The sequence below is a fragment of the Camelus bactrianus genome, chromosome 4 (genome assembly GCF_048773025.1).
Source record: "Camelus bactrianus isolate YW-2024 breed Bactrian camel chromosome 4, ASM4877302v1, whole genome shotgun sequence".
Classification (NCBI taxonomy): domain Eukaryota; kingdom Metazoa; phylum Chordata; class Mammalia; order Artiodactyla; family Camelidae; genus Camelus; species Camelus bactrianus.
In genome coordinates this window covers 46,453,068-46,467,596 of record NC_133542.1, presented here as the reverse complement: position 1 = coordinate 46,467,596, position 14,529 = coordinate 46,453,068, and the positions used below count along the sequence as shown (strand labels likewise).

General features: G+C 37.7%; 1 protein-coding gene across 1 annotated transcript in view; it reads right to left on the bottom strand.

The window, feature by feature from the left end:
• Positions 1–14,529, bottom strand: part of MELK (maternal embryonic leucine zipper kinase) — a 69,549-nt gene that overhangs the window by 20,869 nt on the left and 34,151 nt on the right. The window contains exons 9-11 of the mRNA XM_010952877.3: positions 13,114–13,182; positions 11,587–11,685; positions 5,059–5,145 (exon numbers count right to left, since the gene is read on the bottom strand). Coding sequence (XP_010951179.1) covers positions 5,059–5,145; positions 11,587–11,685; positions 13,114–13,182 — 255 coding nt within the window. The remainder of the gene's footprint in view (positions 1–5,058; positions 5,146–11,586; positions 11,686–13,113; positions 13,183–14,529) is intronic.

Below are 14,529 nucleotides of genomic sequence, written 5' to 3'. Positions count from 1 at the left end.
CTCGCCATGCATCTCTGTCTTTAGGTTCTACTTTTGTAAGATTTAACATTATTTCATTTTTCAAACATTTCTACTGAGCTTTTCATTTCTGTGATCACAGTTTAAATATTCAAGCTATCTATTGAAATGTTCCTTTTTAGTCATCTTATTCCTATTTCAAAAAAGAAATAGCTTCTTTTTAATTAAAAAATTGGGGGGTAATTAGATTTATTATTATTTTTACTTTTATTTAACAGAAGTACTGGGGATTGAACCCATGACCTCGAGCATGCTAAGCATGCACTCTACCACTGAGCTATACCCTCCCCCCTAAGAAATAGCTTCTCTTATCTCTGAGAATATTAATCATCATTTCTTAGCCATTTCTTCCACTTACTACATTATCTGTTTTTTCTGAGTGTCTTTACTTTTTCTTCCCCTTCTCCTCTCACACCATTTATTTTGATCTCTGACTTTCATGTTAGAGGCTATCCTCAAAGTTCTGGTGATTGTTGGCTGTCTGTCTCTATTTGAAAGCAAAGATCATACTACCTAGCTAAATAAGGCTCTGTGTGTAGTTTGGGGCTGCTCATCACCTTGGGGGCTTCTCTCTAAGGTGAACAGACAGGAACATGAACTCAAACCATGGGTACAGTAGGTCTTTTCTCTTGGCTTTTCCCTAAAATGAGTCTCCCAATATTTTCCCCACCCCCCACTGCAATTAGGATAAAATCCTGGTTCCAGTATTCTCTGAGTTGAAGAGGTAAGGGAGCTAGAGGCAGTGGCTCACTGTCCAATAAGAGGCTTGTGTGTGTCCATGCATCTATTTCAGAATGGTTCATCACCCCCACCTAAGCTGTGTCTGGTACAAGAATGCCTCTTGTTCAATGTCTCCAGTCTTCTGCTAGAGTGGGGGAGAGGTGGCTGTCATGCATCACAAGGTAGAGAAAGGGACCTAGCAGTCTAAATGCTCCTAAGATAGACTTTCAACCAGTCTCCTTGGTTTCCACCCTGCTCACTTTCCTGACCTCAGAGTAACTGTGGTTACCTTCCTAGTAACTCTGATTCCTGAGCTTTTCTGGAGCTCTAGGGCTCTAATCAACTTCCTTACTGCTTTTTCCCACTGCAGGTACTTTGCTTTCAGCTTTTTTCCAAAATGTTAGGTCAGCTGTCACTCAGCTATTTTACTCTCTTCATTGTGAATTATTTGCCTTTTAATTCCTTTGTTGTTATTTTAGTGAGGTTTTAGGAGTGTTGGATGTATACATATCTGTTCAATCCACCATATATAACTGAAAGTTTCTAAATAATGTTGCTAAAAGTTTCCAAATAAGACTATGAGACTCTCTGCCCTGCAAAAGTGTTAAATTTTAATACTGAATAATATTTTATGCTATGTATCTCTCACAAAGTACATGATCCAAAGACGTCTACTACCATCTCTGATTTTACTAGTAAGTTTTATCAGTTAACGTTTTAGGTGGCCACAGTCATAGTATATGCTTTGAAATTTACATAATGGATCTATCAATCTAGGGGAGAAGTATAACACTGTGATAAGTTATCATAGAATGTTGCCTTTAATCCAGGTAAGGTTGGGGGGAGGAAGGACAGAAAAGGTTTCATGGAAAAGGTACTTGGGAATTGGGTGAAAACTACATAGTTACAATTACTCTCTACTTTCCAAAAGCTACATTACTGGTTTTTTCTGCACCTCCCACATCTATGGTCTCATGTGTGATAGCTTCCTTTCAGAAAGAGATGCCATAAAATGATTAGAAGCAGTGGCTCAGAAACAGCTGCCACTTGCTTGTCAAACATGGCATAACCTGGGCACTGTAAGCAATACCTGGACAGTGCTAAGAGTTTTAGGTGGAGTCTTCTAAGCATGCCTGGGAGTTTTATAATCATCCTGGAAACTCTCTTTTTCCCTAGGCAAAAAAGCATCCTTTTTATAACTTTTTTTGCAATAGCCACTGCATACTACTTATTATGATAAGATGCACAGGGGAGTTCTGTGTTTTTTCATAAAAGATAAATCAACACATTAGTTATGCTTTTCAGATGATGTCAATCTACAAGTCTAACACAACCAATGTCTTCCTTATCTTTTAGGCAGCTCCTTCTTTTGAAAGTCAAAGGCCTGAAAGTAAAGCAGTAGGTTTACCTGTTACAAAGAACGTTCAATTTCTAGAAAATGAAAAACATTTTAAAATCCCTAGTTATTGTTCAGGCAGGCCAAATGTTTAAAAAGCTGCCCAGGCACCTGGGCTGAGGAGAAGCAACTACTGGAACAGAGGGTTTGAGATATTGAGGAGTGGCCCCCTATCCTTCCCCTGACCTTGCTCCCGAGGCCCTCAATCTTTACATCTCCATCACTGGAATACATGGGTATTTGCACTGCAGGGGTGAGGGTAAAGGACCTGTCTTGGTCTGCAGGCTCGTGTGCACATGTGACCCTCAGTGAAGTTCCCCCACTAGAGGACTGGCTGCTTCACAATCCAGAGCCACTCACAGCTAGCAGAAAGGGGAAAGTAAGGAAAGCAATGGGGTAGAAGCTCTAGCACCACTGCAGGAAATTTCAAGAGGGCCACAATGAGACAGCGGAAAATCATGAGACACGTGAAACTCTCACTTCGGCCCACAAAACACAGTTTAAGAACGTCCATGTATACAATATAAAAGTGGTAGTTCCATGAGTTCAATGTTTGGGAATAATATTGTTTCTTTCTCTTTACAGAGAGATCAGCAGCACCATACCCAGCACGGATCGCATTAAACTGATCTCTCTCTGTCCTGTCTAGCCAGCCCAAAAAGTAAAGGCAGAGCTCCCAAGATACTAGAAAAAAATATGACAGACCATAGTTAACCTCAAACCTGGTTTTCCTGAGGCTCTTTAAACTGGAAAGTACCTAGGACCAATGTGAATTCTCTGAGGCTATCCAGACCAGGATTTTTCTACTTCAGTGCTATGGAGAGTTGACCTGGATACTTCTTTGTGGCCAGGGGCTATTCTGTGCACTGTGGGATATTTAGCAGCATCTCTGGCCTCTACTCACAATGTGTTGATGCCATTAGCATATACACACATCCCAGCTGTGACAACCAAAAATGTCCCCTGAGGGGCAAAATCACTCCCAGTTGAGAACTACTGACTTAGACCAACGCTTCTCAAGCTTTAATGTACGTATGAATCACTCAGAGTACATTAGGACGCAGATTCTGTTTTAGCGGGTCTGAGGTGGGATCAGAGATTGTGTATTTTTAACAAGCATGAAGTGATGCTGTTACTGCTGGTCCTAGATCTCACTTCGAATAGTGAGAATCTAGAGTAGTACTTCTCTACTCCTGGCTACACACTGCAATTGTCGGGGAAGTTATGAAAAAATTCTTACACTTAGGCTATACCCCAGACCGATGAATTTATCACCTCTGGGGTGGGATTTAGGCATTAGGATTAAAGTTCCTAGGAGATTCCAATGTTCAGCTAAGTTGAAAAGATGTACTCTATTCATCTAGAGGACTGGAAGTTAAGTATAAACAGCCATTTAAGAATGAGAGAAGAGTACAAAAGAAGAAAAACTGTAACTTCCCTCACGCATTCTTGATGTTGGTCGTGTCTAGCTTGCAGAATAACTGAGATCTTCAGAAAACAACAAGCTTCATTATTTTGTTTTCTGTATCAGAAGTAAAGAAAACAATTCCTATTCCTATTTCCATTTCACTTTTAAGTTTGAAAACTACACACAGATGACATAAAGGATAACTATTTTAGACTTTTTTTTTAATGATTCTTGAAATTCTGAGCATGTTACTTTTAAGATTCAAATTTTAAAAGTTTGTGGTTCTCATGCCAAATTTTTTCTGGATAAAATGACATGATATATGAGAGTGCTTTGAAATACCCTTGCCTAAAAGGGCAGATGGAGGATGATGTTGGGATATAGATAAAATTGCCAAAATCTTAATATAATTATCGAAACTGGATAATGAGTAATGGAAAAATCAGTTACTCTAATCTCTCAATTTTCATAGATGTTTGAAAATTTCTATAATAAAAATTTTTAAGAAGTTTTTTGAATCTGAAATATAGTTTTTTATTAAAGATTATCCCAAAGAAAAAGTCATGCAATTTTTTCTAACTTGTTTAAGTAGAAACTTCAAATTTTCACTGTAAAAGACTTAAGGACCTGACACATCTTGCAGCAATTCCCAATTCTTGCCATTCCTTTTCATTTCATGAAAAAGTAAATTATCACTCCATTTTCCAGACATATTCCATTTGTCTGGAATTGTCATTCAAAAGACTCATGTCATTCTAAAGAATTCCTTTATATCTCCTCCTCACTGAAAAAAAGTTGTGGCTTAGCAAAGCTTTGGTTAGTTACAACAAAAAACAACAACAAAAAAAAACTGCTTACAGCCTTTACCTTTTAAGTTAGAAAAGAGACAGAAACAAATACAATTCATAGGTGAAGAAAGACCTAGTACTGAGCCAGGAGCAAAGCTGGGTGCGATCCCTGCCCATCACGTTAGATTGTACTCAGAGACAGCTGTGAGTGTCTCTATCTCTAGAAAAAACCGCATGTGTGATCTAGAGATTAAGCAGCTGAAAGAGCTAAAATGATCCAACACCAGAAATCATGATAATAATTTCATGGTATTTGGTTCATAAGCTTGGGGGTGATGTGATGCTAACAGGATGGCTTTTAGGTAAGAAGAAAGCTGCTTTGTGTTTGTTTACCTCATTTCTACAGCAGAATCACAGTTCCATGTTAGAAAATTTAAAGTAGTTAAAACTGGAGCTCTGTCAATTTTCTGGACTCATTTGTTCTGTTTCTTAATATTTTTCCATTATAATTCTCTTTGATCAATCTCATTTTTAAAGAGGCTATCCAGCAGACATCAGAAATGAGTTGAGTGGAAATCATACATAAATATAAAATAAGTACAATATTTTACACCCATGATAAAAATCATAGGTCTGACAAATGCTATACTATTTTTAATATACTAGTAAAATAAAGAACAATGAGGAAACAAAAGATTCTGCTCTCAAATTAATGCTGTATTTCTTACCAATGAAATTAAATCCTCCATTGTTTGCTTGTTGTTTCTGTGATGTACAGAGAGTTCCGTTACACAATCTTCATCTAGGAGAATAAGCTACAAAAAAAATTTTTATCAATTTTATTAACAAAAAAACTACAAAATAGTTATGGCTTTGAAATTTTTAAATTATCATAATTACCTTGTAAAATCAAACACCAACATGTAAGAACAACATGCGTTTGTCAAACTCTTGGGTAAGAATAAAGATTCTCCACAATTTTAAAAGATATAAGCAGGTGACAATAAGCAGTTCAAGAAGACAATGAGCTCTCTTTCCCAGCCCTTCCCAGCCCCTTCCTCATCTGATCCATTGTTACAATTCTGTTGTGCAGCCAAGAGACTATATTCTCCTTCCCTATTGCAAGACCTGGACTGGCATCTGCATCAAAGAACAATCACCTAGGCACCTAAAATCAGTGGCTGAACAACAGACTGGGTAAAAGAGTGGCTCAGACTTGTAGCATATTGTCCCCCAGGTTATATTTGGGTTTAGCCCAATCCAGGGAGCCCTCATGATGGTGCCATAGATGCTGGCACAGTCATCACTATACCAACATTATTAGCAAAGCACAATTTTAAAAAAGAAGAAGTGAGACAGCCTTTACACAAACTTTATTTTGCTTAAGGACACAAATTATTCAAGTATCCTGATCCCTCCGTGATGAGACCTCATCATAGATGGGGCCAGAAATGGGTTCTTAGAACCAAAAAAGGTTCCCCAAGAATGAGAAGGCAGGAAGGGTCTGGCCTGGACCTGGAACAGGAGTTCAGAAAATCACATGGGAAGAGAATCATAAGAAATGTAATTTTAAAGTCATCTTTCCAATGTAAAAATGCACTTTACAACAGCCCCAATAAGTGATGTTTCACTTTCTGCTTAGTCTTCCTCTTCAGAATAGCTGGGATGGTTAGCTTCTTCCTCCTGTCCCCTAAGGTCTGTCTTCCTGTGATCCCTACCCACTATGAATCAGTACAATCTGACAGCTGACAGGCTTTGGAATTAGACCTTGTTTTTCATCATTACATCACAAAATAACCATATTATTTTGACCTTGAGCATGTTACTATACCTCTCTGAGCCTCAGTTTCATCATCTGTAAAACAGAGATGGCACCGGCCTTCCAATGTATGTAACATATGTCGTGTGCCTAGCACATCATCTAAATAGAGTAGGCCCTCAAAAAATGTTAACTATTTTTACCAACAGTCACAATTCTATTTCCTCTTTGGTATAAGAGCCTTCCAGAAATTTGAATAATTCCTATTATCAACAATTTTTGTTCTCCAAGTTTTCTCTTTTCCAGTTGCCTCTACCATTCTGGCCCTTTCTTTAGATGACATAATTCAAGTTGTCACTGACCCTCAAGGTGAGGTGTTCAAAACCAAATGCAAAATGCCAAGAGAGGCTTGCCCAGCACAAACTACAGCAATATCATGACCTTCCCTTATTCTGGACACCACACTTGTAACAGTGGACTCAAGAGGAAGTCAGGCAGCCATCATGAAAATAGAGGAATGGTACAGACAATGACCTGCATGATTGGCTGGTACAAGCTCAACCTCACAGTCTATGGAGAATGTGGAGACACAAAGGTTCATACGAATGGTTCTATGAATGTCCAAAATGCTACTAGTAGGTTTTCATTGTGTTGCTTTGACCTTGGCAGCTCCCAAAACTATAGATTCCCACTTTAGGAAGGGCTCAATCTCAAAAGTCCAGACAGTTTACCACCCAGTTGGGCATCTTCTTGTTGGTATCGCTGCTCAAGCAAGAAGGAAATGATTTCCAGGGTTCCCACATGACCTTAAGTTATTCTCTTAAAAATAAAAACCTTCTTTTCCTCATGGCCTCTTGTTCTGTACCTTTACCACAAGGTGCATGGGGGAAAGGAAGGAAGGGTAGGAAGGAGACACTATCTTCTTTGCTGGGCTCCTGAACTGGAAAGAATGGAAAGAGTGGGACAAGACACCAAAGTCTGAAAAATATGGTTTATCTCAGGTTGAGTTTTCCAAAGAGGCTCAATCCTTTAAGTACCTCTAAATTCTCAGCCATACATGCTGTAGTCAAATTAAGTACAAAAATGCATGCCAAAAGCTAGCCAATTATTTTGGATTATCCGTGCCTACTACATTTCCTGTTCAGTAGGGCAGAAAATAGAACTGAATGTAGCTTTCATTTGATGCAATACTTGGGTACTAGAGCTCTGTGTGTGAAAATGATAGAAGATCATGCACAGAGTTACAGAATAGCATCTATACCTTAAATATCCAAGTAAATCTGAATTATTTTTCGTAGTTCACTCTTGATGAAACACAATACTGAGGCAAAAAAGCAAGTACTTCGAAAAGCAATAAGCCCTTACAGCTGTCCTGTATATAACTCATTCGATCCCAGCAACAGCTCCGTAAGGCAGGCATGACAGATGAATGAAGTAACATTTAAAGGCACTCTATAAGTGGCAAAACATAATCCAAACATACAGAAGAGACTGACATTAGAATACCCATATTAGAGGTGCGAAAATGAAGACTCAGAAAAATGTACGCGATCTGCCCGAGACGGACATCGTTAATCCCAAGCCCAGGGTTTTCCTCCCACACCACAATGCCTCCTCTCCACAATCTGCTCCAGGAGCTATTCCAGCAGAGGCCAGACAAGCAATGCCCATCACAAAGGCTACAGCCACACCAAATACAGGCCCTGAGTCTGAATTAGCTGACTTGTCAGATCCATTATTTTCTGGAGCCTTTCTGCCTGGGTTAAAATCCTGGTTCTATACTTACTAGTTGTTTGACCTTGGGCAAGTAATTTCATGACTCTGTGTCCAGTTGCTTTGTCTGCAAATGAGGACAATAATAGTATCTATTTCAGGGGGGTGGTATGAGGATTAAATGAGTTAAAAGAGTTAAAAACATAAAGTCCCTAACGGTACTATCCTAAGGGCTCTGTCTATATTATACTATAGTACTATAATAGCACACTTCCCTATTATAGTCAGTATTCGATAATTATTAGCAATTAATATACTAAAATGTAAAGAAAACCGTATTTTTTGGAACACTCAAAACTAAGTATCTTACTTTATACTATGCCCCAATTTAAAATAATCTTTGTGTTGTTGAAATCAGAGACTTTCTTCATCTTGCCATCTGTTCTGCAAACAGGAGCATATCATATCCTATTAAGGATCATGGCTGAGAAGACATGCAAGGCCCTCCCACACATGGAGAAATGATGACCCCCAATGGTTAAACAGGCATCTGCAGCACCTGCGTTCACCTCACAAGGGGCCGTCACAGCTGCAGGGGCACTCTTGCTGCACTGCTCGGACCCCCACCTACTCTGCCGTCCCTAGGCTCTCAGTGTTCAAAGTTGTTAGAATTAAGTTGTAGCTCTAATTGTATTTGATCAACTTCAGAGACTGAAGACGTCACGGAGGGTCAAAGGATATGTGGAGAAAAGAAATTTTAGGGGTTGACAGTCACAGGAGAATCAGGAGGAATTTCAGATCAAGCTACATGGTCATAACAGTGGGCAGACTAGGGAGAAGGGGTTAAAAACATGATAGCTTATTTTCCCAAGTATTCATATTTATTGGTGTGATTCTTCCAGAAAGCAAGTATCTCACAGCTGTACCAAGTCTACATTGTGGCATGTCTCCAAGCTATTCTGTTGATCCATGCATATACCCTACTCCGTTGTAGAAGTTTTAGTAGATTGTAAGAAAACATCCCCAACTATCTGAAAAGGCTATTAAAATACTTCTCCATTAAAGCATTAAAATGCTCTTCTGAGTACATATCTGTGTATGGCTACATTTTCTTCACATGCTATAATCAAAACGACATATCAAAATAGACTGAATGCAGAAGCAGATGAGTACCCAAGTGTCTCCTACTAAGCTAGACTTCAAAGAAATTTGCAAAGATGTAAAGCAATGCCACTCTTCTCATTTTATTTCTTGAATCGTTATTTTTAATTTCTTGATGTCCTTATTTATGAAAAGGGGATAAGAACTGTATGAAGTTTGATGGGTAAACCTTCCATACTGGCTCTGGGCTTTGCCACGTGGCTTGCTTTGGCCAGACGTAAGTAAGCACAATGCAAGCAGAGGCTTGAAAACTGCTTGAGTATTAGGGCTTGCCCATCTTCTTGCTTTTTCTGGAGTCCAGCAGCCGTATGAAGAATCCTAGACTAGCCTGCTGGACACAATGTGGCCAACAAACAGGCAGCACAAACTAGTCTTTGAGTGAGGCTTAGTCCATCTGGCCACAGTCGAGTCACCAATTGACTGCAGCCACATGAGCGACCCCAGGTAAGACTCACACAAGAACTGCCCCACTGAGCCAGCCCAAATTGCTGATCCACAGAATTGTAAATATTACTGCTTTAAGTAGCTAAATTCTACCGTGGTTTTTTAAGCACAACAGTTCACTAATATACAAAGTATACATACCCCTTACATAAAATAGATAAGCTACAAGAATTTACTGTGTAACACAGGGAACTATATTCAATATCTTATAATAACCGATAATAGAAAATAATCTGAAAAAATGTATATATACAACTGAATCACTTTGCTGCACACCTAAAACTAACACAATATTGTAATTCAGCTATACTTCAATTTAAAAAAATTATACATACCAGCTAGTAATGCTCACATTTTTTTACCAAGTTCAAACTGCCACTTGTTAAAATTTTTTTTAAAACATTAATGAAAGAATATTTATTAGTATAATCGCTTAAATTTGTATAGCACTTGTGTTATTTAAAGTTCTTTCATATATATATATTAGACTAGTTCCCCAGGTGTGGTCTGCAGACCCCTGAGGATCTCCAAGGTCAAAACTACTTTCATAATAATACTGCTTTTCATTTTTTACGGTGTTAACATTTGCACTGACTGTACAAAAGCAATGATGAATAAAACTACTGATCAGTACAAGTCAATGCAGTGGCACCAAACTGTACTGACATTGTGTTCTTTGCCATGCACTGACACTTCAAACTAAAAAAAAAAAAAAAAAGCCAGTTTCAATTAAGAATATTGTTAATGAACCAGTAAAAAGTATTAAAGATTTTATTAAATCTTGGCCATTGAGTACACCTGCTTTTAATACTCTGTGACAAAATGGGAAGTATGCATAAAGCCCTTCTGCATGCCAAAGTATGATGCTGTCTGGAGGAAAAGCACCTGTGTGACTGAATTGTGAGCCGAATTAGCCAATTTCTTCATGGAACACCACTTTTACTTAGCGAACACTGACAAACTATGGTTACTTAGACTTGGATATCTGGCACACATTTTCTCAAAAATGAACAAAGTGAACTTATCACTTCAAGGAAAACAACTGACTATATTTGTTGCCAATAATGTCATTTGGGCCTTCAAGCAGAAATTAGAATTTCTGGAAAACTTGTAACTGCCACCGTGAGTTTGACAGCTTTCCAATACTTTACTGATGAGATCAATAGTGATTTTAAGAGATGTGATTTTTTTATTTTGTATATAAATATGAAGATGTTAACATTTGGAAATTTTGCACAACTCAGTGAATCAATATTTTCCAAATGACCAATACATAATGTTACCTGGAGAAAAGATCCAAGGAACTTTAATGTAATAGAGTATAAAAAGTTCACTGATGTGGTTTCAGATTCCACATGCAACTAACCTTTAAGAAACTACCACTATCAAGGTTTAATGGAATATCAGAGAATATACCCAATTATCTGAAAAAGCTATTAAAATACATCCTATGTAGCTTTGTGAGGTTGCATTGTCTCCATATGCTTCAATCCAAACAGCAAAACAGACAATGCAAAAGCAGGTGAAATCCAAGCGTCTTGTATTAAGTTAGACTTTAAAGGAATGTTCAAAGATGTAAAACAACGCTACTCTTCCCACTAAATTTCTGTTTTAAATATTTTTCATAAAAATATTCATTTGCAATAAACTGTAATAGGTTTAGTGCTGTTACTTTTAAATAAATCAATCAATTTTTAAATAAATAATATAAAGAGCATAAAAGGGGCCTCAGACTTAAAAGTTTGAGACCTGCTTTAACTTTGTAACTACTCTGGGAAGTATAGAGAACAGGTTTAACCTACTTTTTACAGATGAATAAATAGGTTTGGAAAAGTTAAGTAACTTGCCCAAGATTCCCAGAGCACGATTCACAATCCTGACTACACATGAGAAACGCTTGGGAGCTTTTTAAAATATCCATTAATTATTCTGGGATGGAGTGCAGGCACTTTTTTTAAGGTCCTCGTGATTCTCATGTGAGGCCTGGTTAGGAACCACTGTCCTAGAGATTAACAGGCAAATATATAATTCAGTTACAGTCTCCCAAACACCAATCTGACAAATAAGTTTACAAAAGGTATTTTCTTTTATATTTAGACTACATCATTGTAGGTCCTGAATTCACAAAAAGATCAAAGTTTTTGTTTTTTTTAATTCTACTAGATTTCATTTTACTTACAGGAGTCTTGCTTTGCCACTCAACAGGACAGTTGTAATCCTGCATGATCCAGGGATGGTTCAATATATTTTTCACAGAAATCCGTTTCTTTGGGTCCACCTAGTGGCCATTGAGAAGTAGCTAGAGATTAACATTTCAAATAGAAAACACAGAACACCCTCCTGAGAATTCAAAATTCATCAGAACAGATGTAAACTTTATCATCACAAAAATGCTGTCAAAGACCTTAAAATGGCCTTGGAATAAGTTCTTTTAAAAAGGGAATAGAAGCAAGAAAACTATAGCAACCAACGCGGGCTTAGAAGATAAATGTTTAACAAACATGAACTTCATTGGTATGGACATTATTCATGAAGTTCAGTCAATCTATTGTATGATGTAATAGTCTTTTGCTAGAAAACCTATTCACAGGAAATATTCACCAATTTAATATTCAAGCAGCCACAATGCAGGGCATTCACACTGAATATGCAATCTCTACCTCCGATGAGCTTACAATCACACAGAACAAGTTGAAAAGCACACCTTTCTTTTCCATTTGTAATTTTCAAATGTGAGGAGAGTAAAATTAATCAACAAAGATTAAGTTTTTTGGAGTTTAGAAGAAAGGGTGAGGTGTTTTCAATCTCATTTATGGAGATTTGGTGGTCTGGCCCCACTTAATCAAGGTGGGTGAGCTTGAGGTAAATTTTGAATAAAAAGTAGAGATGGTTTAATAGATGGAAAAACTGGAAGATATTTTGAATACCTAACAATGAAAAAATATTGCACTAATAAGGTACTCATATTTTTAAAGTGTTTCCTATTAACTTCATTTTATCCACATAACACTGTATAGCAGTGAGGCCAAGCTCAGAATCCCCATTTTCTAGGTCAGAACCAGATCAGGTGGCATGACTATTGATTGGTAGGGTAGTTACCTCAACTTCAGCACTCCTGTCCTTCATCCTCAGAGGTCATTAACTAAATTAGTGGTTTTCAACATGTGGTCACCAGACCAGCGGTATCAGCGTCATCTGGGAGCTTGTTAGAAATGCAGATTCTTCATCCTGCCCCAGATCTACTGAATCAGACACTCTTGGGGTGGTACCCAGCAATCTGTTTTAATAAGACCATTTGGCAATTCTGCTACATGCTAAAGTTTGAGAATCACTGCACTAGATTGCAGGGCCCACTCAATTGTATTATCAGCTCATTCAAGCATTTATTCCACATCTACTATATATCTAATGTACAAAGAATGGGAGCAAGAAAACAGAAAACAGAAAACAGTAGAGTAAGAGCTGGTTAGAGAAAAGACACAATGCTCAAGAAAAAGGAAAACCAAATCAGCAAAGACATACGGTGGCAGTCTTTAAAAAAAAAAAGTACCTGCAAAGAAAGCACTTAGTAGAGAATAAATTGCCCAGTAGATACAATGAATGGAATTTTTTAAGCTAATAAATAAATGTAGTAGCACCATAGATATCTTAAAATCAAACAATTGCAATAGACTTCTATTATTTAAAAATAAAAAGCAAAGATTACCTGTAGCATTTGCTGAAGAAGCAGAACGCTACCGGGAGAGAGCCACTTAGGAACCTCGTATTTCCCTCTCTACAAAAAATAAAGTATTAAAGAGATTTAGGTTCAGTCGGTCTTGACACAAATTTCTAAGGTTAACAACATGCTGGAGGTTTACTTCCAAGCTTAAAGACTTTACCCAACTTTAAGATTTGGTAAACGTTATTAATAACAAAAGAAATTCATTTCTTGCCTTAAAGAAGAAGGTCCAGTAAGTTAAATACTATTGTCACCTCTAAATTACCCACATATCAAAGAAAGTCTAGAGCACAGAGAATGTAAGAGTATGTTACAGGCCTTTGGAATCTGTAGCATGATTAAATGGACAGCAAGTATACACTGTAGTCAATGTTTGTATTGCTGAAGCAAATTTTAGTTTACAATCCCAGAGGAATTATCAGTTGACAAGATGAGATCGCATAAAAGCGTATTAGGTGGCAGGACACAGGCTGTGGTTAAAAACAGGTCACTTATCATCCATAAGGTAGAATTCACAACCATTGAGGGGAACTGATGAAAGCCACCTTCTAAAGCAAGTACTTCTTTTTGGAATGGAAGAGACTTAAGAGACAAATGTTTATAACCTGGTATGCCCAGAAATTACACCAAGCCATCAACCAAAAACAAGACCAATGACTTGCTAAACACTAATATGTGACAAGAGTAACTCTTTACACAACCTGTCACACACCCTTTTTTCCCAATTTGGAGGAAATGATAGAATCATTTTTCTTAGCAGAGAACAAACTGTTTAAGAATACTAGGGTAATAATTATATATAAAAAAGTTAAGACTGAACTACAACTCACAGTCTACACCAAAATTAATCCCACCCAGATTAAAGAGTTAAAATACAAAACCATGAGAGTACTTAAAGGAAGCATCAGTGATTATTTCTAGACATGACAGCAAAACCAAAAACTACAGAGAGTGACAGATGACAAAATTAAAAGTTGACACTTCTGTACAGCAAAACACCACTAACAAAGTTAACTAACAACCCACTGAGGGAAAAAAAACCTTTCCACCTAAATGACAAAAGATTAATACACTTCATCACATAAAAAGCTCTCACAAATCTCCACCAATCCTGTTCTTCCCAATTTTCCCCCTTCTCCGCAAATGGCAACTGCATTATCAGCCCCTGAGGTCAGAAAACTTGGAGTCATCTTCAGCTCCTCTTTCTCTCACATTTCACTTCCAATCCATCAGCAAAATCTATTGGCTCTGTGTTATACACCAAGAATCAATCACCTGTCACTACTTCCACCACACCTCTAGGGTCTCTCATCTGATACACTGCAAGAGGCTCCTATCTGGTCTTCCCCATTCCGCCACTGTCCCCTCACAGTCTAGTCTCCACTTACCAACACCAATGTT